The sequence below is a fragment of the Salvelinus sp. IW2-2015 genome, linkage group LG27 (genome assembly GCF_002910315.2).
Source record: "Salvelinus sp. IW2-2015 linkage group LG27, ASM291031v2, whole genome shotgun sequence".
Classification (NCBI taxonomy): domain Eukaryota; kingdom Metazoa; phylum Chordata; class Actinopteri; order Salmoniformes; family Salmonidae; genus Salvelinus; species Salvelinus sp. IW2-2015.
The window spans coordinates 33,383,493-33,408,411 of record NC_036867.1 but is presented as its reverse complement, the minus strand read 5'-3'; the positions used below and the strand labels follow the sequence as shown (position 1 = coordinate 33,408,411).

At 42.8% G+C, this 24,919-nt stretch overlaps 1 protein-coding gene across 1 annotated transcript in view; it reads right to left on the bottom strand.

Annotated features, from left to right (window-relative positions):
* Nucleotides 1–584: 584 nt before the first annotated feature.
* The window catches only part of LOC111953353 (neuroligin-4, X-linked), a 100,351-nt gene continuing 76,016 nt past the window's right edge, over nucleotides 585–24,919 (bottom strand). The window contains exons 6-7 of the mRNA XM_023972578.2: nucleotides 894–1,090; nucleotides 585–664 (exon numbers count right to left, since the gene is read on the bottom strand). Coding sequence (XP_023828346.2) covers nucleotides 585–664; nucleotides 894–1,090 — 277 coding nt within the window. The remainder of the gene's footprint in view (nucleotides 665–893; nucleotides 1,091–24,919) is intronic.

Genomic DNA, 24,919 nt, shown 5'->3' with positions numbered 1-24,919 from the left:
GGTGGCATTAGCTTGTTGTGTTCTTGAAAAGCCTGGCAAGGACATCCAAAAGTGCAAGGCAAAAGAAATTGGCCACAAAAAAACAGATACAATTCCTGAAATCTCTGTTTGAATTTTATTTGTCAGGTCATGACTCATAGGAAGTATATTTTTACTAAAGGAACATTATTTTATTCTCGGGTACTGAAAACTGTTTCAGGAARCCCATACTGTGAGTTACCTCTCTACCCCGTATATTTTCTGCCACTGTTGCTAGGGTTTTTGATGAATACCCCTAATGATAACGATATGGCGGTCATCTAAGTCAGAAAATGAAACATTTTCCTCTGCTTTGAATTATCGAGAAAGCACAGAGCATTTACCTACGATACAAGGAAATATAATTAACTTCTATTACATTACATGACATACAGTTCTCTTTTAATCAAAGGTCAAATAGGGGGTGCTTATATTTGTCCTGTTTCATACATGTAACACGACCCATGATAAGACCCAGATGCAGCCACAGGAGGCAGACGGTTCGAATCTCAGATGTTTATTACAAAACAGGGGCAGGGAAATGGCAGGTCCAGGGCAGGCAGAGGTCAGCAATCCAAGGCAGCGTCAATCAGGGGCAAAAGGGCAGGCCGATTCAGGTTAGGCTGAATGGTCAGAACCGGGAAGACTAGAAAACAGAAACTAGAGATACTGAAAACGCATTGGTAAGACTTGACAAGACAAGACGAACTGGCAACAGACCAACAGAAAACGCACGTATAAGTACACAGGGGATAATGGGGAAAAATGGGAGACACCTGGTGGGGGGTGGAAACAAGCATAAGACAGGTGAAACAGATCAGGGTGTGACAGTACCCCCCCAGAGGCGCCAACTGGTGTCCTACCCGGGCACATACCTAGTTGACAGGGGTGGAACTCAGCGATGAGGGTTGGGTCCAGGATGTTCCTAGCAGGGACCCAGCACCTGTCCTCTAGGTCATAACCCTTCCAGTCAACCAGGTACTGTAATCCCCTGCCCCAAGGTCGAGCACTCAGGAGGCGCCTCACCATGTCCGCCGGATGGCTGTTGATGAGATGCGGGAGAGGGGTGGGCCTGTAAACAGGAGACAAAGGGCTGTGAGGCATAGGTTTAATCCTAGACACATGAAAATTGGGATGTATACGGAGGGTGTGAGGCAACAGAAGACGAACAGCAGAGGGGCTAAGAATCTCCTTGGCTAAGGGTAACTTGGAAAGGGGAATGAAATTGGCGGCTTTGGAAAACCTATCCACCACCATAAGGATAGTGGTSTTGCCATCTGATGGAGGGTGACGAAGTCACGGGATAAATGGGAACAGGGAGTGGTTGAAGGAGGCCAGCCGGAGCTTGCCGCYGAGTCTTATTCTGAGCACACACAGTGCAGGCGGCGATGAATGCAGAGACGTCAGGAACCAAGGAGGCCACCAAAAATGTTGTTGTACACAGGCCAGGGTCTGACGGGAGCCAGGATGATAGGCAATTAGAGAGAAATGAGCCCATTCCAGGACCGGGGAACCGGGAAGAGTCCGGGACAAACAMCTGGTTAGCCGGGACGGATCTGATGGATTAAGATGGGAGCTGTGGTGAATCGATGCTTGAGGTCCGAGAATGCCCGATCAGCAGCTGGAGAACACGTGAACGGGACCTTGGGAGAGGTGAGTGCTGAAAGGGGGGAAGCCAGGGTCCTGTAACCCTGGATGAAACGGCAATAGAAATGAGCAAACCCAGGAAGAGTTGCAGCTGCAGGAGAACCGGTTCAATGTCACGGAGAACATCGTTAACAAGGGCCTGGAACACTGCAGGAGTGTTGATCAGTCCAAAATGGTATCACCAGGTATTTGTAGTGCCCGCTAGCCATATAAAAGGCTGTCATCCACTCGTCTCTTTCCTGTATCTGCACCAGATGGTAGGCGTGCCGAAGGTCCATCTTCGAGAAGATCATAGCCCCCTGGAGAGGCTCGAAAGCCGAGGTGATGACGTTTTTGACATACAGTTCTCTTTTAATCAAAGGTCAAATAGGGGATGCTTATATTTGTCCTGTTTCATACATGTAACACGACCCATGATAAGACCCAGATGCAGCCACAGGAGGCAGACAGTTCGAATCTCAGATGTTTATTACAAAACAGGGGGCGGGCAAACGGCAGGTCAAGGGTAGGCAGTGGTCTGTAATCCAAGGCAACGTTAATCAGGGGCAGAACGGCAGGCAGGCTCAGGGCAGGCAGAATGTTCAGAATCGGTAAGACTAGAAAACATGAACTCGAGATACTGGAAAACGTGYATACACGCTGGTAAGACTTGACAAGACAACGCCGGTATAAGTACACAGGGGATAATGGGGAGAAATGGGAGACACCTGGTGGGGGGTGGAGACAAGCACAAGACAGGTGAAACAGATTAGGGTGRGACAACATGTACCAGTYRTCATCTGTACAAGTGTGTGGTGTGAAATGGAAATATGTTTCTGGCATATCCCACTCCCCCTGAGACACCCTCAGAGAGGGGTAATGCCTCTTTATCAGTGAGTGGTATTTATGCTGAACCATAAAAGGCCCTGAAAGAAGATGTATTGTGGCAAAGYATATTAGTGATTATAGTTATTACATACAGGCATGTAGGCTTTGTATGGTTATGATTGTAGAACATTTAAGACAACACTTTTMCCCGGGGAAATATGGACATAGATTTTTCAATAAATACTGTGAATTCAGAGGAGGCTGGTGAGAGGAGCTATAGGAGGACTGGCTCATTGTAATGGCTGGAATGTAATGACTCCGTTCCATTGATTCCATTCCAGCCATTACAATGAGCCTGTKRTCCTATAGCTCCTCCCACCAGTCTCCTCTATGTGAATCGTAGGCCATGTAATTTCTCTCACATACTGTAGTGTGACAAAATCAACAAAGCTCCCAAGCTGCGTATCCTTACCTTGCGTCTGAACTCACAGCCATTTTCAATGGGTCCATGTAAGCCTTGGTGAGGGTACTCACACACCTATCGCTCAATCAATRGTAGGCCTAAGAGTAACATTCATTTGACATTTACGTCATTTAGCGGACGCTCTTATCCAGAGCGCATACATTTTCATACTGGTTCTCGTGGGAATTGAACCCACAACCCTGGCATTACATGTGCCATGCTCAGCCAAGACTACAAACTTAAAATCGGCTAAACAAGAAATGTAACATTTGAAATCATGATTTAACAATTCGAAATCATATTCACTGATATGGCCTGACATCATAGCATGTAATATTCCCTTCTCACTTTCCCAATCAACAGAATCTCAGTGGAAGTTTGAAGGGCATTTTCCATTCTGTGGAGCCACACAGCTGGAACAGGAGCTGGGAATGCAATGTCTCGATTTTAGTTGACAGGTTTCCTTCGCACTGCGSCTTGCTTTGCTTGTGAGCTGCAGTGGATCCCATGTTTAAAGACCAGAGGTCTCTCTCCGAGCAGCTCAAGGACATTAGATGGAGTAACAACCGTTTATTCTGCTACACTGCTCCTCGATGGGTTCGCTGGCGAGAAAAGCAGGCGCTATGCTAAAGAGAAATCCTTCCTGGGAATTGTGTGTTGCACAATGATTGGTTAAAAGTTATACTACTACAGAGTCAGAGACATTAAAGTTTGTCAACAAATCAGGAGAGTTGTAAATCATATATATTAATATAGTACAGTCACATATTGTACAATTATACAGTATATAGCATATACAACCCATAAGTATCCTTCCCGTGCCATAAAATAGAGAGTTTGACAAATAAATGTAGGAATAATGGAGATGAACTGTAAAAGACAATAACAAATTCATTAAAAAAAAATTAGATAATGAGATGATCATAAGTGATCATATCAACGGAGCATCTCCCATTTGTTTAAACAACTGGGTCGGCTACATCCAAAGCAGGTCATACATATTTACACTTTACCCGTGGAGGGAAACCCCATGATTGTAAACGTCCTGGTGTTATAATTTTCTTTCAGCAGATACACAGGAGGTGTATCTCACACGGGTTGTGAAAATTAAACTTTGCATGTAGTTACATTTGATGGTGATGGTGAAGATGGTGCTGGGGGTAGATTCGTGGCATACATCCATACATCTAACTACTTTCAATTCACGTTGGGTTAGCACTTTTTATTTATTGGGTATACCTGTGAGACAGTGTTGTTCATTTCCTCCTCGCGCCTCTTCACTGCCATTTGTTTCCTACTGCATATACGGGAGCTTTGTGTACATTAAACACGTAGAGGGAGGTGGTGAACTGAAAATCAATACAATCTCCTCCGGCTGTCACTACCTCCCTGTCTTCCTCCCGCTTTGACAGGTCTTTACCTGGCCCTGATTAGATCCCTTGGCATCCTAAGGGCGATACTCGCTTGCATGATAATGTTGTCCATTTAGAAGAGAGAACAGGGGCCTCAGGTGAAGAGAGAGRGAGAAAGAAAGAGAGCAAGTGAGAAAGAGAAAGACAACAACTTTGTCCTCTGTTAAGAACCTTTCAAATCGTTTTGTTGGATTGCTGCTTGCTTCCCTCTTRTCTCTTTATCTGGAGTTACAGGAAGGGCCACGGCGTTACATTATTGGCATGATAATTACGGGTGACCCCATTAACCACAGGAAAGTTCTATGGGAGAGAAGAAAAGCTCTAGATGATAWTGTCCTTTCTAGGGGTTTTCACTGCACTCATTAACCCATCCTAAAACTTTTGAACTTTCATTCGTAATGAAAAGGAGAGGAAATMAACATTACATTTTGTGGGGATTTAATAACGCATGTGTTCCTCCACCTTTGACATAGCAACGCAAAATGTTTCCCTCAATCCTAATCTTTGTTCAGTATCAATATTAAAACCAACTTAGTGTCCAATAAATATATCGGTCTGCATATACTCCTGCAATTGGAACGCTGAAATATCCYTTGGGTATACAAAATATAAATGTCTATGAGATTCAATGGAATATACAGTATGTCTGCCAAATATATATATTTTTAAATGTCCCAAAAAATAAATGAGAGCGCATAAGACCTCTTTTGGTCATATGTGAATAATTTCTTTTTTAAAAGTTGTTCTCCTTATTACTTGTTACATGTGACCATACCATCGGTGTATTGACAGGGTCAGAGGCCTTACTCAGCACTCTGCGACTAGAATACCAATTGCATTTTATCCATAAGCCAAGRAACAGCTGTAAACATGTTGACATGTACAGCAGCTTTCAATTACTGTGATATCCCTTAGAACTTAGAACATTGAACTAAAGCTACTGTTGAATGGAAGCCATAGAACACAGGTATCAAACTCAAGGTTCTGTGGGTTTTCACTCCTCCCTTGTACTTGATTGATGAATTAAGGTGACTAATTAGTAAGGAACTCCCCACACCTGGTTGTTTAGGGCTTATTAACTGAAAGGAAAAAAACTAAAACCTGCAGACACTAGGCCCTCCGTGGAATGAGGTTGACACCCGGCCCTAGAAAATACTCCAATCCCCTAAATCTAATAGATTAGAATGGAACAACTGTAGCGAATGGAACTTGCTGGATACAGCCTCTTATTACAAAAGTCCTATTTTACCAACGATAGAATCTGGCCTCTTGGAAATGAAGAAAAGTATTCTAATCTTCACAAAACACACTATACTTACTCCTCCATAAGAGAGGAGAGAGGAAGAGAGAGAGGAGATGAGAGAGAGAGAGAGAGAGAGAAAGAGAGAGAGACAGATAGAGAGTAGAGGAGAGAGAGAGAGAGATGGAGAGAGAGAGAGAGAGACATCAGAGACAGAGAGGAGAGGCTGCTGTGTGTAGTTATGGGTTGCGTGCAGATGATCAGTAGGATCCCTAAGAGGATCGAAGCCAGTAATTATACAGGATTGCTGCTCCTGCAAATTGAAGTCAGTCACTGAGAGCACGGTCTATCAGATTTGATCAAAATATAGCAAATATGGAGTGAAAATAAGTGCCATATCATTCATTCACACCCAAGCCTTACATACAGAGAGGAGAGATTTGTTAGCCTGTAAGACCATGACAAATATCATTGTAATACCTGCAATTTTGTAATACCTGCAATGAGGTATTCCAGTTTTCATAAAGCATTATGAAGCTAATCCACTACAGGCATTTGACTACAACATTAACCTGCCAGGGTTGATGCTGAGTCTCTATGAAGGAGKTGTCCCTTGCTGCGGAAGCCTACATTAAGCAAATGTTGAAGTGGCTAGAATTCTAAATTACACAAGAGGAATTGAAACACCTCTCGAGGCCAAAGATACAGTAGTACATGGTTAACGTTAGCTAGGCTAGGGGTTAGGGTTAAGGTTAGTGTTCATTTTTGGAGTTATATTAAAGGGTTAAGGTTAGTGTTAGGGGAAGGGTTAGCTAAACGGGTTAAGACTAGGATTAGGGGAAGGGTTAGCTAACATGCTAGGTAGTTGCAAAYTAGTTAATTGATGTTAATTAATGTGTTAATTAGATCGCTCATCAAGACCAATATCATGGGGCTGTTTGGGATGTTTGATCTGTGAGATAGGCTTAGACAGATGATCACTAACTGCCTTGCATTTGCTCAATTCCATGTCCATTTTACATTTGAGCAAAATGAACAGATATTGCCATTTGAATGGAGATAATAGTACAAGAAATACCCATAAGTTAATATTTGTATGGAGAGGATACTATAAGTGAAGGTTTGAATTAATACGCTCGTCATTGTCGGTGATATGTTTTCCAATATGTGAAAGAAACACCAACGCCCAGCAACAAACATCATCCACAGATCACACACCAGCTAGGGCAACAACAAAAAATCCTGTTTTTGAATTCCCGAAAGAGGCAGAGGAAAGATTACATTTTGTGTGGCCAGAGAGCTCCCTGTCATCCCGCAATATTAAAATGACCTCGCGGGAAGGAATGACTGATTGAATTTGTTAGCCTGAGACAGAACCCTTTGCATTTTGTGAGTAACCCAATTTTCTGTTGCAACTGCTAGGCCACTGAAAAGTTGTTTGCCATGCTCTTGTCATCCTGAGATACAACATAAATCATAGKCGCCATTTTATCTCACTGTGGAAAGTGACAGGACAAAAATAATCCCTGGTGACCCTTTTGTCATTCAGTGTGTGCATTTTAGGTGCACTTATACAGGTACTTGATTTTGATCCCATCAGTATTCATTTGAATGTTTCCATCACAATTAAATCTATATTAAGACATATTTGACTGATGTGTAAAGTTAAATGGTTATTGTTTAAATGGCTAAGCATAATCTGTATAAAAAAAAACAAGAGCTTATCTAATGAGTGACAMTCTTGGTCTCAGACCAACTRAGTCTCAGAGCATTTCATATTATTCAATACGTAAATCCGAAAAACCCAATTTAGTATGATTTGTTGCGTTTCTTATGGCATGTATTAATTTGTGGATCCATTTCGTATACGTTATGAATTACAATTCGTATGATATATTATGAATTGCAATTCATACAATATGTTGTGAATTGGTAAACGTATGATATGTTGCTAATTCCAATTTGTTGTGGCTAACGTTAGCTAGCTGGCAAACGTTAACATTAGCTGGCTGGCTAACGTTAGCTAGGCTAGGGGTTAGGGTTAGGGGTTAGGGTTAAGGTTAGGTTTAAGGTTATGAATGAGCTAAAAGGGTTAGGATTAGGGTTAGAGGAAGGGTTCACTAACATACCAAGTAGTTGCAAAGTAGCTCAAAAGTAGTAAGTCATTGAAAAGTTGCTAATTAGCTCAAATGCTAAAGTTGTCCATGATGAGATTCGAACAACGTTTTCATTATACTGCCACCCATCCACCCCGACCAACCACTCTACTTTCAATTTTGCCATAAGTAACCTTCTGTCTTATGTAACATACCAAACGTAACATAACATACACTGAATAAAAATAGAAACATAACATGCAATCATTTAAAAGATTTTCCTGAGTTGCAGTTCATAGAAGAAAATCAGTCAATAGAAATAAATAAATTAGGCCCTAATCTATGAATTTCACATGACTGGGAATATACTGTAGATATTCCTCTGTTGGTCACATATACCTTTACAAAAAAAGTTGGGGCGTGGATCAGATAGCCAGTCAGCATCTGGTGTGATTACCATTTGCCTCATGCAGCACGACACATCTCCTTCGCATTGAGTTGATCAGGCTGTTGATTGTGGCCTGTGGAATGTTGTCCCACTCCTCTTCAACGGCTGTGCTAGATATGGAATACGCTGTCATACACGTCGGTCCTGAGCATCCCAAACATGCTCAATGGGTGACATGTCTGGTGAGTATGCAGGCCGTGGAAGAACTTTGACATTTTCAGCTTGTTTTGTACAGATCATTTGCGACAGGGTTCATTATCATGCTGAAACATGAGGTGATGGCAGCGGATGAATGGCATGACAATGGGCCTCAAGATCCCGTCACGGTATCTCTGTGCATGGGGCACTCTGCCATGGGGCACTCTATTTACAACATTGACATCAGCAAACCACTCGCCCACACAAAGCCATCTGCCCGGTACAGTTGAAACTGGGATTCGTCTGTGAAGAGCACACTTCTCCAGCATGCCAGTGGCCATCGAAGGTGAGCATTTTCCCACTGTAGTCGGTTACAACGCCAGACTGCAGTCAGGTCAAGACCCTGGTGACCCTGATGAGGACGACGAGCATGCAGATGAGCTTCCCTGAGACKGTTTCTGACAGATTGTGCAGAAACTCTTTGTTTGTGCAAATCCACAGTTTCATCAGCTGTCAGGGTGGCTGGTCTCAGACAATCCCGCAGGTGAAGAATCCGGATTTCGAGGTCCTTGGTTGGCGTGGTTACACGTGGTTTGCGGTTGTGAGGCCGCTGGACGTACTGCCAAATTTTCTAAAACAACGTTGTAGGCAGCTTATAGTAGAGAAATTAACATTAAATTCTCTGGCAACAGCTCTGATGGACATTCCTACAGTCAGCATGCCAATTGCGCGCTCCCTCAACTTGAGACATCTGTGGCACTGTGTTGTGTGACAAAACTGCACATTTTAAGGTGGCCTTTTATTGTCCCCGGCACAAGGTGCACCTGTGTAATGATCATGCTCGTTGAATCAGCTTCTTTGATATGCCAAACTTGTCAGGTTGTGTGATTGGCTTGGGCAAAGGAAACTGCTCACTAACAGGATGAAACAAAATTTTGTGTACAAAAGAATTGTTGATAATATAAGCGTTTTTCGATATTAGAAAATGTGTGGGACTTTTATTTCAGCTCATGAAAATATCCGTTTATAGGTTTATTCAGTACAATGTTAAGCGACTCGGATTTAGGTTTACTTTACTGTTACGTCTACTCTATGAGGACAGGCTGCTCAGACAGATGTATTCTCAAAAGCAGATGGCAATTCTTTCTGACAACTATAGAAATGGAAGAGCAAACCATAATAATACAGTCTATCTCTCTTTAACGCCTCACACATGTCTGCCATCCGCTAAAGTCGATCAGCGGATCGCTAAAGTTGGATCAGATCCAAGACAGAGCTGCTTAGCACACAAGATGTCACTGCATCTGTGCTGTGAAGTCACACACTTCCAATTACATAATTATATTTCATCTCCCCTGAAAAAATGTTTCTCATTCATTTTCTCCCTCTCTCTGTATCCATCCATCCATCCATCTGTCTCTCTCTCTCTCTCTCTCTCTCTCTCTCTCTCTCTCTCTCGCTCTCCGCATTTGCTATGTACACTATACGTTATTTAATTGACTGGTATTAGTCGAATGTTGCTGTGATGAGACGGTGGGAAAGTAAAACATTGAGAGGAGCGAGCTACATTAAGGAGGCACTGCTGTCTGTCCAGATGCCCAGAGCTATACGTTCCAAATGGTACCATATTACCACTCCTTTTGAACAGGACCCACAAGGCTCTCATCAGAAGTAGTGCACTGTATAGGGAATAAGATGCCATTTGGGATGCATGGTCAATCTCKACATTTTTCAGCAAAATGTCCTGCAAAAAGTATTTGCTCAGCCTCACTACTTAATACCAAGCAAATCAATGCAAKAGGAAATCAGAAYCWACTGTGTAGTCATGATAGTATCCTTTCAGTAACAATGCTGTGAATAACAAGCGAAATCCCTGAGCCAAGGCTCAAATATATTGTTTATAAAGGAAATACTGTACTAGACACAAACAAGACTTGTTTTATCCACTTGTGAGTGTACAGTCACACTACTMCATTTCGAAAGTATTCAGACACCTTGACTTTRTTCACATTACAGCCTTATTCTAAAATGTATTAAATCGTTTTTTTCCCTCATCAATCTACACACAATACCRCATAATGACAGAGCAAAACAAGTTTTTTAGAAATTTMGGCAAAWGTATAAACAAAGAATATACAGAATTTACTGAAATACAGAATTTACATAAGTATTCWGACCCTTTACTCAGTACTTWGTTGAAGCACCTTTGGCAGTGATTACAGCCTCGAMTCTTCTTGMGTATGACGCTATAAGCTTGGCACACCTGTATTTGGGGAGTTTCTCCCATTCTTCTCTGGAGATCCTCTCAAGCTCTATCATGTTGGATGGGGAGCGTTGCTGCACAGCTATTTTCAGGTCTCTCCAGATGGCTGGGTCACTCAAGGACATTCAGAGACTTGTCCTGAAGCCACTCCTGTGTTGTCTTGGCTGTGTGCTTAACTTCTTATGGCTGGGTGGCAGTATGGAGTAGCTTGGATGAAAAGGTGCCCAGAGTAAACTGCCTGCTACTCAGGCACAGAGGCTAAGATATGCATAGTATTAGTATATTTGGATAGAAAACACTCTGAAGTTTCTAYAACTGTTTGAATGATGTTTGTGAGTATAACAGAACTCATATGGCAGGAAAAAACCTGAGAAAAAATCCAACCAGGAAGTGGGAAATCTGAGGTTTGTAGGTTTGAATATCCAAAATACTATACAGTGGGATATTGGTCATATTGCACTTCCCAAGGCTTCCACTAGATGTCAACAGTCTTTAGAACCTTGTTTGATGCTTCTACTGTGAAGAATGAGGGAAGGAGAGCTCTTTGAGTCAGGTGTCTGGCATGAGCTGAACATGCGTGCTCACGTGAGAGCAACCTGCTTTCCATTGCATTTCTGAAGACAAAGGAATTCTCCTGGTTGAAAGCATATTGATGATTTATGTTAAAAAATCCTAAAGATTGATTCTATACATCGTTTGACATTTTCTACGAACGTAATGGATTGTTTGACTTTTCATCTGACCTGCGCGTCATAAATTTGGATTTACTGGACATGAAGCGACGAACAGAATTGAGGTATTTGGACATAAATGATGGACTACTATGCGGAAAAACAAACATTTATTGTGGAACTGGGATTCTGCGGTGCATTCTGATGAAGATCATCAAAGGTAAGTGAATATTTATAATGCTATTTCTGACTTCTGTGACTCCAAAACATGGCAGATATCTGTATGGCTATTTATGGCTCTGAGCGCTGTACTCAGATTATAGCATGGTGTGCTTTTTCCGTATAGTTAAAAAAAAAATCTGACACGCGGTTGCTTAAGGAGAAGTTTATCTAAAGTTCCATGTTTAATACTTGTATCTTTATCAATGATTATTATGAGTATTTCTGTAAATTGATGTGGCTCTCTGCAAAATCAACCGATGTTTTGGAGGCAAAACATTACTGAACATAACGCACCAATGTAAACTAAAGATTTGTGGATATAAATATAAACATGAAGTCCTATGAGTGTCATCTGATGAAGATCATCAAAGGTTAGTGATTTCTTTTATCTCTATTTCTGCTTTTGTGACTCCTCTCTTTGGCTGAAAAATGGCTTGGTTTTTTCTGTGGACTATGTGCAAGACCCTAACCATCGTTTGGTGTGCATTTTGTCGTAAAGTCTTTTTGAAATCGGACACTGTGGCTAGATTTACAACAAGTGTTGTAAATTTTGCACAGGAGGACTACAATCAAGTTGTAGAAACACCTCAAAGGCATGATCAATGAAACAGGATGCCTGATGCCTCAATTTCGAGTTGTCTCATAGAAAGGGTCGAATACTTATGTATATAAGGTATTTCTGTTTTTTATTTACAATACATTTTCAAAAATGTCTAATAACCGGTTTTCACTTTGTCATTATGGGATATTGTGTGTAGATTGATGAGGAAAAAATGTATTTMAATACATTTTAGAARAAGGTAAATGAGACAACAAAATGTGGAAAAAGTCAAGGGGTCTGAATACTTTCCGAATGCACTGTATAATGGTGAATGACTGCAAACCAAAGAGAGAACATGAAAGGCCTTTAGGTCTTTCGATATCACTTGGTATGAAACCACATCCAGTTACATCAACATCTACATCAATTTAGCGCATTCTGTGTTCCTCAGAGGCCTGTCAGCTYGGAAGACAACAACAGACAAGCTGGGAGGCCTCAATGAGACAGACAAAGCTATCAGGGAGTGTCATTAGTTTGCAATGCTGCAGATTTTTTAATTAAGACAACATACCAGTCAGAAACACTTGCAAATGCCAATGAAAAATTGTGCACACCCACACACCACGCACATGCATGCGCACACACGTACACACATACACACACACACACACACATACACACACTTACACATGCACACGCACACGCACACCCACACACACACACACACACACACATACACACACACATATACACAGACACCTGATGTATTACTATCTGAGTCATCAAACAGCAGGCAGTCGGCTAATGGTTATTCTGTGGGGGTGTGAGTGTGTTTGTTATGACAGAAGCTGCACTGATAGAATACAGAAAAATCCATTTACATAAGGAAAGAAATTGGTAAAACTTTACTTGACACCCAGCGTCATAACACGTTYTGACACGGTCTTAACCAAGTTATGATATGTCATAACAGCTGACATAACTTGTCATAACCTGTTATAATATGGTATTAACACTGTCATGACACATATACAGTACCAGTCAACATTTTGGACACACCTACTCATTCAAGGGTTTTTCTTAATTTTTTTCTTCTTTATTTACATTGTAGAATAATAGTGAAGACTTCAAAACATGAAATAACACATATTGAATCATCTTGTAGCCCAAAAATTGTGAAACAAATCAAAATACATGTATACTTTAAATTATTCAAATAGCCACCCTTTGCCTTGATGACAGCTTTGCACACTCTTGGCATTCTCTCAAACAGCTTCACCTGGAATGCTTTTCCAACAGTCTTGAAGGATTTCCCATATACTATGCTGAGCACATGCTTTTCCTTCACTCTGCTGTCCGACTCATCCCTAACCGTCTCCGTTTGGTTGAGGTTGGGGGATTTTGGAGGCTAGGTCATCTGATGCAGCACTCCATCACTCTCCTTCTTGACAAAATAGCCCTTACACAGCCTGGAGGTGTGTTGGGTCATTGTCCTGTTGAAAAACAAATGATAGTCCCACTAAGCCCAAATCAGATGGGATGGCATATTGCTGCAGAATGCTGTGGTAGCCATGCTTGTTAAGTGTGCCTTGAATTCTAAATAAATCACAGACAGTGTCACCAGCAAAGCACCCCCACACCATAACACCTCCTCATCCAGCCTTACCGGTTTTTCGACAGTCGGATGTGTGTGGAACACATTTGTTATGCGGAAAGATCATCGTTCACCCACCACCGCGTCTAACAAAGACTCGCTGGTTGGAACCAAAATCTCAAATGGTGTGCCATTTCTTATGTTAGTGTGTTTCTTTGTAACAATTCGACCATGAAGGCCTGATTTACACAGTCTCCTCTGAACATTTGATTTGAGAGTGTTCTGCAACTTGAACTCCTGAAGCATTTATTGGGCTGCCTATTCTGAGGCTGGTAACTCTAAAAATATATCTCGCAGACAGAGGTAACTCTGGGTCTTCCATTCCGGTGGTGGTCCTCATGAGAGCCAGTTTCATCATAGTGCTGTGATGGTTTTTGTGACTGCACTTGAAGACATTTCAAGTTCTTGAAATGTCCGTATTGACTGACCTTCATGTCTTAAAGTAATGATGGACTGTCGTTTTCTCTTTGCTTATTTGAGCTGTTCTTGCCATAATATGGACTTTGGTCTTTTACCAAATAGGCTATCTTCTGTTAACCCCCCTACCTTGTCACACACAAACTGATGGCTCAAAAGCAACAAGAAGGAAAGAAATTCCACAAATTAACTTTTATGAAGGGCACACCTGTTAATTGAAATGCATTCCAGGTGACTACCTCATGAAGCTGGTTTAGAGATGCCAAGAGTGTGCAAAGCTGCCATTCAGTTAAGTTGTGGCTATTGTGAAGAATCTTCAAAATAATATAATATATTTTGATTGTTAATCGATCTTGATTGGGAGAGAGAGGGGACCAAAGCGCAGCGCTGTTAGTGTTCATGAATGAATATTTTAATAGGATCAAAACTGAACACTGAAATACAAAACATAAATGATAAATAACGAACGGAAAACCGAAACAGTTCTGTGGGAACACACAGACACAGAAAACAGCCACCCCACAAACACAATAAAAACAGGCACGCTCTAAATATGGTTCCAATCAGAGACAAGACTAAACCTGCCTCTGATTGAGAACCATATCAGGCCAACGAAAAAACCAACATAGAAAAAACAAACATAGATAACCCACCCAACCACGCCCTGACCATACTAAAACAAAGAAAAATAACAAAAAACTAAGGTCAGAAGTGACAATTTGTTTAACACTTTTTTGGTACTACATGAGTCCATTTTGTTATTTCATAGTTTTGAATGTCTCTCACTATTATTCTTATAATGTAGAAAATAGTACAAAAAAGAAAAAACCCTTGAATGAGTAGGTGTTCTAAAACTTTTGACCGGTAGTGCATTTAGACCTGTTGTTGCATATAATTGGTTATTTATATGGCTGCTTATACACCTACATAAGAGTGTAAAAAACCACAAAAACCTACCACACAAGGCAAAACATTCCATTACACCATAACCTACATGTCAACAGTATGTCCAGTTGACCAATTTTAATTGATAATTGTAATTGCTCACACATTGATGTCTAGACCGTGCCTATCTATATTGCTGATGGGTGGCTGGATGAATGCAGGAGCAGATTTTTAGAGCATGACAAGTCACCCTCTTTTTGACTGATGACTGGTATAAGGGCATGCACGTGATAGGCCTATCTTCAATAACATGACAGTGCATAAAGTGTATTCTTAGTCCAGGTAAAGTGACACAGGATGGTCACTGCTTCATGACAGTGTATGTCAGAATAAAGAAAAGGAACACTTTCTTGCGCAGTGAAAAAAACTAATTGGAATAAATTAGGGTTTACTGAGCAAGAGGCCAAGTACATTAGAGTGTCTAGTTTGAGAAACAGACGCCTCACAAGTCCTCAACTGGCATCTTCATTAAATAGTACCCACAAAACACCAGTCTCAACGTCAACAGTGAAGAGGTGACTCCAGGATGCTGGCTTTCTAGGCAGAGTTCCTCTGTCCAGTGTCCGTGTTCTTTTGCCCATCTTAATATTTTCTTTTTATTGGCCAGTTGAGGACTTGTGAGGCATCTGTTTCTCAAAGTAGACACTCTAATGTACTTGTCCTCTTGCTCAGTTGTGCACCGGGGCCTCCCAATCCTCTTTCTATTCTGGTTAGAGCCAGTTTAGTCTGTTCTGTGAAGGGAGTAGTACATAGCGTTGTACGAGATCTTCAGTTTCTTGGCAATTTCTCACAATTTCTCAGAACAAGAATAGACTGACACATTTCAGAAGAAAATTATTTGTTTCTGGCCATTTTGAGCCTATAATAGAACCCACAAATGCTGATGCTCCAGATACTCAACTAGTCTAAAAAAGGCCAGTTTGATTGTTTCTTTAATCAGCACAACAGTTTTCAGCTGTGCTAACATAATTGCAAAAGGGTTTTCTAATGATCAATTAGCCTTTTAAAATGATAAAATTGGATTAGCTAACACAACGTGCCATTGGAACACAGGAGTGATGGTTGCTGATAATGGGCCTCTGTACACCTACATAGATATTCCATTAAAAATTGATTAAATAAAAAYGTTTCCAGCTACAATAGTCATTTACAACATTAACAATGTCTACAAGGTATTTCTGATCAATTTGATGTTATTTTAATGGACKAAAAAATTGCTTTTCTTTCATAAACAAGGACATTTCTAAGTGACCTCAAACTTTTGAATGGTAGCGTACGTTCCTCTCCTGTGAAGCCTAGCTTCTTTAAACGGGACACATTTCATTTTAAAACTAATTGCAACGTTCATTCAAGCTTGATTTATGAATTCAATGATTAGATTTGGGCAATACAAATTAAAAAGTTTTAAATTCAAATGCAATATCCTAATACAAATTCAAAATTATGGAATTCTTATTCGATATCCTAATACAAATACTAAATTGTSGAATTCTATTTAACATCCTAATATAAAATCGACATTATGGAATTCAAATACAATTTTGGTTGGCACTGAAATAGCTCCATATCTCTCTCTCTTTCTCCCTGCACAACTGATTTGAAAACCATTGACAAGTACTGCGAATGTGAAAAGAGGACAATATTTTTCTCCAAGCAAAAATCATGAAAACCGTTAAAGGGAATTTTCTCTAGGCCATTATCGTTACCTTGGCAGCCGGTCAGGTCTCCACCACACACAGATGAGAGTTCCTCTCCACTTAACTGTTCAGCATATATATTGGCTCAGAAGATTTCATATTCATCTATTAGGGTCCTTCCACCTAGGGAGGGAATGCAATCAACTGACTTCCATGCAAGAGGTATTTACCTGCATCTTAATTCATGGTTGGAAGAAAAACACCACACACAGCAATAATGTGAAGGGAGGGTGTAGTAGTAGCAATAGCWGTGTACTAGCGAGCTATAGGCTGGTCACAGTGGGCTTGACTTTATGCCTTCATGGGCCCTTCCCCAATGGTATTGAGTCAGACTCCTCCCTCATTCCTGCCCACTCTTTATTTGGTTCGCTACCTTGTCACCGTGGCGATCGATACCACTCGGTAATGGCTGCTTGGAAGAGCCGAGGGACTTGAATGACAGACAGTGGTGGGACCGAGCTGAGCATGTCCCAGGCTGAGCTGCCTGACTCTGAGCTGAGTGATGGAACGCTGTAGCTGGCTTAATTAACTTCCAGTCGAGTCTGGAGTATTKATGCTCAGTGAACCCCACCCCATTACCCCTAGCATAAACAACCTACCAATTAAGAAGAAGAGCTGTTTGCGCGTCCAAAATGATACCCTACTCACTTTATAGGGCCATYGGGCTCTTCAAAAGTAGTGCACTGTAAAGGGAATAGGGTCCAATTTGGGACGGATGCCTGGTCTACTCTACAGACACACTCCATGCATGGTCGTGTGTTTTCACTGGTTGTCTTAAGATACATATTTTAACATGCAGTTTGAGACATAACCAGACTAGACAGATAATGTAGTTAATGAAGACAACATATTAAATGATCTTGGCACTTTGGCAAAGTTTTTTTTCTGCCTCATAATACCAATTTTCTTTGCCCCCAATCTCTTGCTTCAGGGCCTTATACACTGTAGGTCTACAAATGTCAAAGAGATTCCTTTTTCCTTCTGTCAAGTTAGTTTGAAGAGAGATCATACATTTGTTATGCTGATGAATGAGGACCCAAAAGCGACGTAATAGTAACAGAGTCTTTATTCCAGTAATAAACAAATAATGATTCTCCTGGATATAATCAATGGTAATCCAAAACAGGAAACTGAAATCCTCTCGTCAATAGAGGAACGCCTGGAGACCGCGACCACAGACTGCAGGTCGCTTCGGGAAGGCACTGGCCGTAGCTGACATAGACACCTGCTCACACGCAGCATCTGAAGAAGGCAAAGAACACGACAGGGCGAAACAAGGACACAGGAACAGCAAACATCAAACAAGAATCCGACAAGGACAGGAGCGGAAAACAGAGGAGAAATAGGGACTCTAATCAGAGGGCAAAATAGGGGACAGGTGTGAAAGAGTAAATGAGGTCGTAGGAGAATGAGAAACAGCTGGGAGCATGAACGGAACGATAGAGAGAGAGAAAGAGAAAAACCTAATAAGACCAGCAGAGGAAGCACAGGGACAAGACATGATCAAAGACAAAACATGACAGTACCCCCCACTCACCGAGCGCCTCCTGGCGCACTCGAGGAGGAACCCTGGCGGCAACGAAGGAAATCATCAATCAACGAACGGTCCAGCACGTCCCGAGATGGAACCCAACTCCTCTCCTCAGGACCGTAACCCTCCCAATCCACTAAGTACTGGTGACCACGTCCCCGAGAACGCATGTCCATGATCCTCCGTACCTTGTAAATAGGAGCGCCCTCGACAAGGACGGGGGGGGGGAGGGAAGACGAACGGGGGCGCGAAGAAAAGGCTTGACACAGGAGACATGGAAGACAGGGTGGACGCGACGAAGATATTGCGGGAAGAAGCAGTCGCACAGCGACAGGATTGACGACCTGAGAGACACGGAACGGACCAATGAACCGCGGAGTCAACTTGCGAGAGAAGCTGTCGTAAGGGGAAGGTTACGAGTGGAAAGCCACACTCTCTGACCGCGCGACAATACCTAGACTCTTAATCCTACGTTTATGCGGCTCTCACAGTCTGCGCCCTGTAACGGCAAAGTGCAGACCTGACCCTCCTCCAGGTGCGCTCACAACGTTGGACAAAAGCCTGAGCGGAGGGAACGCTGGACTCGGCGAGCTGGGACGAAAAACAAGAGGAGGCTGGTAGCCAAGACTACTCTGAAACGGGGAACAGCCCGGTAGCAGACGAAGGAAGCGAGTTGTGAGCGTACTCAGCCCAGGGGAGCTGTTTCTGCCCAAGACGCAGGGTTTCGAAACGAAAGCTGCGTAAAATGCGACCAATCGACTGATTGGCCCTTTCTGCTTGACCGTTAGACTGGGGATGAAACCCGGAAGAGAGACTGACGGAAGCACCAATCAAACGACAACTCCCTCCAAAACTGTGACGTGAATTGCGGACCTCTGTCTGAAACGGCGTCTAACGGGAGGCCATGAATTCTGAACACATTCTCAATGATGATTTTGTGCCGTCTCCTTAGCGGAAGGAAGCTTAGCGAGGGGAATGAAATGTGCCGCCCTTAGAGAACCTATCGATAACCGTAAGAATCACAGTCTTCCCCGCAGACGAAGGCAGACCGGTAATAAAGTCTAAGGCGATGTGAGACCATGGTCGAGAAGGAATGGGAAGCGGTCTGAGACGACCGGCAGGAGGAAGTTACCTGACTTAGTCTGCGCGCAGTCCGAACAAGCAGCCACGAAACGACGCGTGTCCGCTCCTGAGTAGGCCACCAAAACCGCTGGCGTAATAAAGCAAGCGTACCCCGAACGCCGGGGTGGCCAGCTAACTTGGCAGAGTGAGCCCACTGAAGAACAAAGCCAGACGAGTAGAGAAGGAACGAACAGAAGGTTACTAGGACAAGCGCGCCGGACGCAGTGTGAGTGAGTGCTTGCTTACCTGTCTCTCAATTCCCCAGACAGTCAACCCGACAACACGCCCTTCAGGGAGAATCCCCTCGGGTGCGGTAGAACCACAGAAGAACTAAAGAGACGGGATAAGGCATCAGGCTTGGTGTTCTTATTTCCCGGACGATAGGAAATCACGAACTCGAAACGAGCGAAAAACAAACGCCCAACGAGCTTGACGTGCATTAAGTCGTTTGGCCGAACGGATGTACTCAAGGTTCTTATGGTCAGTCCAAACGACAAAAGGACGGTCGCCCCCTCCAACCACTGTCGCCATTCGCCTATGGCTAACGGATGGCGAGCAGTTCGCGTTACCCACATCATAGTTGCGTTCCGATGCGGCGACAGGCGATGAGAAAAGTAAGCGCAAGGATGGACCTTATCGTCAGACTGGAAGCGCTGAGACAGAATGGCTCCCACGCCCACCTCTGAAGCGTCAACCTCGACAATGAATTGTTTAGTGACGTCAGGAGTAACAAGGATAGGGCGGAAGTAAAACGCTTCTTGAGGAGATCAAAAGCTCCCTGGGCGGAACCGGACCACTTAAAGCAAGTCTTGACAAGAAGTCAGAGCTGTGAGAGGGGCAGCCACTTGACCGAAATTACGAATGAAACGCCGATAGAAATTAGCGAAACCGAGAAAACGCTGCAACTCGACACGTGACTTAGGGACGGGCCAATCGCTGACAGCCTGGACCTTAGCGGGATCCATCTGAATGCCTTCAGCGGAAATAACAGAACCGAGAAAAGTGACAGAGGAGACATGAAAGGCGCACTTCTCAGCCTTCACGTAGAGACAATTCTCTAAAAGGCGCTGGAGTACACGTCGAACGTGCTGAACATGAATCTCGAGTGACGTGAAAAAATCAGGATATCGTCAAGGTAAACGAAAACAAAAATGTTCAGCATGTCTCTCAGTACATCATTAACTAATGCCTGAAAGACAGCTGGAGCATTTGCGAGACCGAACGGCAGAACCCGGTATTCAAAATGCCTAACGGAGTGTTAAAACGCCGTTTTCCACTCGTCCCCCTCTCTGATGCGTACGAGATGGTAAGCGTTACGAAGGTCCAACTTAGTAAAGCACCTGGCTCCCTGCAAAATCTCGAAGGCTGACGACATAAGGGGAAGCGGATAACGATTCTTAACCGTTATGCATTAAGCCCTCGATAATCCACGCAGGGGCGCAGAGTACCGTCCTTCTTCTTAACAAAGAAAAAATCCCGCTCCGGCGGAGAGAGGAAGAAGGCACCACGGTACCGGCGTCGAAGAGAAACAGACAGATAATCCTCGAGAGCCTTACGTTCGGGAGCCGACAGAGAGTATAGTCTACCCCGAGGGGGAGTGGTCCCCGGAAGGAGATCAATACAACAATCATACGACCGGTGAGGAGGAAGGAGCTGGCTCTGGACCGACTGAAGACCGTGCGCAGATCATGATATTCCTCCGGCACTCCTGTCAAATCACCAGGTTCCTCCTGAGTAGAGGGGACAGAAGACACAGGAGGGATAGCAGACATTAAACACTTCACATGACAAGAAACGTTCCAGGATAGAATAGAATTACTAGACCAATTAATAGAAGGATTATGACATACTAGCCAGGATGACCCAAAACAACAGGTGTAAAAGGTGAACGAAAAATCAAAAAGGAAATGGTCTCACTGTGGTTACCAGATACAGTGAGGGTTAAAGGTAGTGTCTCACATCTGATACTGGGGAGAAGACTACCATCTAAGGCGAACATGGGCGTGCGCTTCCCTAACTGTCTGAGAGGAATGTCATGTTTCCGAGCCCATGCTTCGTCCATAAAACAACCCTCAGCCCCTGAGTCTATCAAGGCACTGCAGGAAGCAGCCGAACCGGTCCAGCGTAGATGACGCGACAAGGTAGTACAGATCTTGATGGAGAGACCTGAGTAGTAGCGCTCACCAGTAGCCCCCGCTTACTGATGACTCTGGCTTTTACTGGACATGACATACAAAATGTCCAGCAGAACCGCAATAGAGGCAAAGGCGGTTGGTGATTCTCCGTTCCCTCTCCTTAGTCGGAGATGCGAATACCTCCCAGCTGCATGGCTCAGTCTCTGAGCCGGTGGGAGGAGATGGTTGAGATGCGGAGAGGGGAAGCACCGTTAACGCGAGCTCTCTTCCCACAGCTCGATGACGAAGATCTATCCGTCGCTTCTATGCGGATGGCGAGTGCAATCAAAGAGTCCACGGCTGGAAGGAACCTCCCGGAAAGAAATCTCATCCTTAACCTCAGCGTGAAGTCCCTCCAGAAAACGAGCGAGCAACGCCGGCTCGTTCCAGTCACTGGAAGCAGCAAGAGTGCGAACTCTATAGAGTTATCCGTTATGGATCGATCACCTTGACATAGGGAAGCCAGGGCCCTGGAAGCCTCCTTCCCAAAAACTGAACGATCAAAAAAACCCGTATCATACTCCTCTTTAAAGTTCTGATAATCGTTAGAACACGTCAGCCCCTGGCCTCCCAGATAGCTGTCCCCACTCCCGAGCCCGACCAGTAAGGAGTGATATGACGTAAGCGATCCGAGCCTCTCTCTTGAGTACGTGTTGGGCTGGAGAGGAACACAATATCACACTGGGTGAAAAGCGAGCGACACTCAGTGGGCTGCCCAGAGTAACAGGGTGGTTATTAACCCTAGCGTCGGAGACTCGGAAGACCAGGAAGTTAGACTGGTGGCACGGAGACGAAGACTCTGAAACTGTCCAGATGAGATCGGAACCTGAGCGGCCAGGCGTCTCAACGGCATGACGAGCAGCAAACAATTCCTGCTCGTGTCTGCCGAGCATTGCTCCCTGGATACTCGACGGCAGTGTTGGAGAGAATCCATAGTCGCTGGGTCCATCTGGTCGGATTCTTCTGTTATGCTGCATGAATGAGGAACACCAAAAGCGACGTAATATATAACAGAGTCTTTATTCCAGTAATAAACACAATAATGATCTCCTGGATATAATCAATGTAAATCCAAAACAGGAAACTGAAATCCTCTCGTCAATAGAGAGGAACGCCTGGAGACGCGACCACAGGACTGCAGGTCGCTTCGGGAAGGCACTGGCCGTAGCTGACATAGACACCTGCTCACACGCAGGCATCTGAAGAAGGCAAAGAACACGACAGGGCGACGAAACAAGACACACAGGCAACAGCAAACATCAAACAAGAATCCGACAAGGACAGGAGCGGAAAACAGAGGAGAAATAGGGACTCTAATCAGAGGCAAAATTAGGGACAGGTGTGAAAGAGTAAATGAGGTCGTAGGGAGAATGAGAAACAGCTGGGAGCATGAACGGAACCGATAGAGAAAAGAGAAAGAGAAAAGAACCTAATAAGACCAGCAGAGGGCGAAGCACAGGACAAGACATGATCAAAGACAAAACATGACACATTGGACCCGTGGGAAGGAAGGAAGGAAGGACAGCATTGCAAAGCAATTTTACACCATACATGATGCAAACCCTTGTATGCAAATACCACTAGAGACCCTGCAAACCCAATGCAGCTACACACTTGGCTATTCAGCTCATACGTGTGTCTGTTTTTCCTTTCCACTTCCTGAGCAAAGTGGCAATTTATCAAGTCTGTAAGTCAGTGGTTTTGTCTTTGCTAAACTATTTACAAATTCCGATATAACATTTTAAAAGTTTTGGTTGTTAAATTGCCAGTGTTGATAGTGAATAGGAGTAGAGGACGGAATTGCAACAAGATACAGTATATCCATTTATATGGAAACGCATGTCTTCATTGTGTTAGATAGCAAATGAAGGAGTCGTATTCAATAGCACGTGTTCCAAATCCTGCATATCATGCAACATTTCTTACACAGACTGGCACACACACGTTTAAAAAATGTCCATGAAGCTTTTCTTTAGAAAATACTGTGATATTTTATTAAAAATGCTGCAGAAAATCTTTATACAGGTGTCCAGCCAGAAATATCATCTATCACTGAAGGCCAAACTGCAAACAATATCAGACAAACTAAGTCATTTCAAATCCTACATCAAAACCCTTGGTATCTTGACAGTTGATGGACCAATGGTAAGGATACATCTTTCATTGAATTTACAAATGAGGCATTATTATAAACATTTTTATATGTACTTGCTTTCGMTTTTTTCTGTAATAGGATGCGGAACGGAAATCATTTGGGTTAATGTTGACTTTTTATTGTACTTATAATTGTRATTATTAATAATATCATTTATCATTATTATTATTTACACTCATTCACTTGTGTTATAGTAACCCAACATATCAAAAGCCTGGCACAATACTTTACATATTGCTAGCATATGACAATTTGAAATATCTAACATARACTTCTTTACAAACATATCCAACTAATATTGATACCAAAATCCACTGCCTTTTTTCTAAGTAATACATTGCTGGTCACATTTGAAGCTCAGACAGTGGTGAGATTGCTGCTAGACATAAATAGCCAACAAACCAAGTGATTAAAAGCAGAACAATATGAATCGGGTGACAAAACATGGACTCACGCTATCAAACCTAATTTTGAGACAGAATCAGAATGCTGTCTGAAAATGTAGGTTATAAAGCAGTTATCAGACATGCATTGTGTCAGAAATGGATACAAAGGACACACAGGACAATATAATGGTTGTCTAGACGATGCACAGTATGCTCCCAAAAATGGATAGTGTTRGCACTTTTTTATCTGCTGCTGTGAAAACAATGAAACACAGATTTTAATACAAAAACAATGGCTAATGACTGATACTGTTTATTTACATGCACCTCAACAGTAAGAACACGCTTGGAAAAGCCATAGTTAAACTCAAACAACAATAGAAGCTCTTTAAATTTCTKTTTTTTGTTTATTTTTACTCACAACTATATACTGTTTTTTACAAAGTTTTCATAAATACATGTCAGGCTGGGGGGCGTTTTAAATTCAGTGCCCATGACTAGTCTGTCATACTTTACCAATGCAGTAGAGTGGTAATTCACTGTACAATTGTGTGTTGTTGTCCTATGATGTACTTGATGGCACAAAAAGCTTTTTGAGTAATCCTTATCATCACTGTAACCCCMCATTGTTTTGTATTGTCTATTCAAGCATTCGACAGCAGATTATTCGACTTGTCTTCAGGTGTTMCTCTTTCGGTAAAACTCTCTTRGATTCATTCGAGAAACTTCACTCCGAAAACAGTATTACTGTAGTAACATTCACTTTTCAAACATGTCATTAGAAGTCCATATTTGACTTTGATATACTGTTCAAGAAGGCATGGTAGCAAAATAACATCTCATCCACTGAGATGAGTTCTGTGTGAAACACA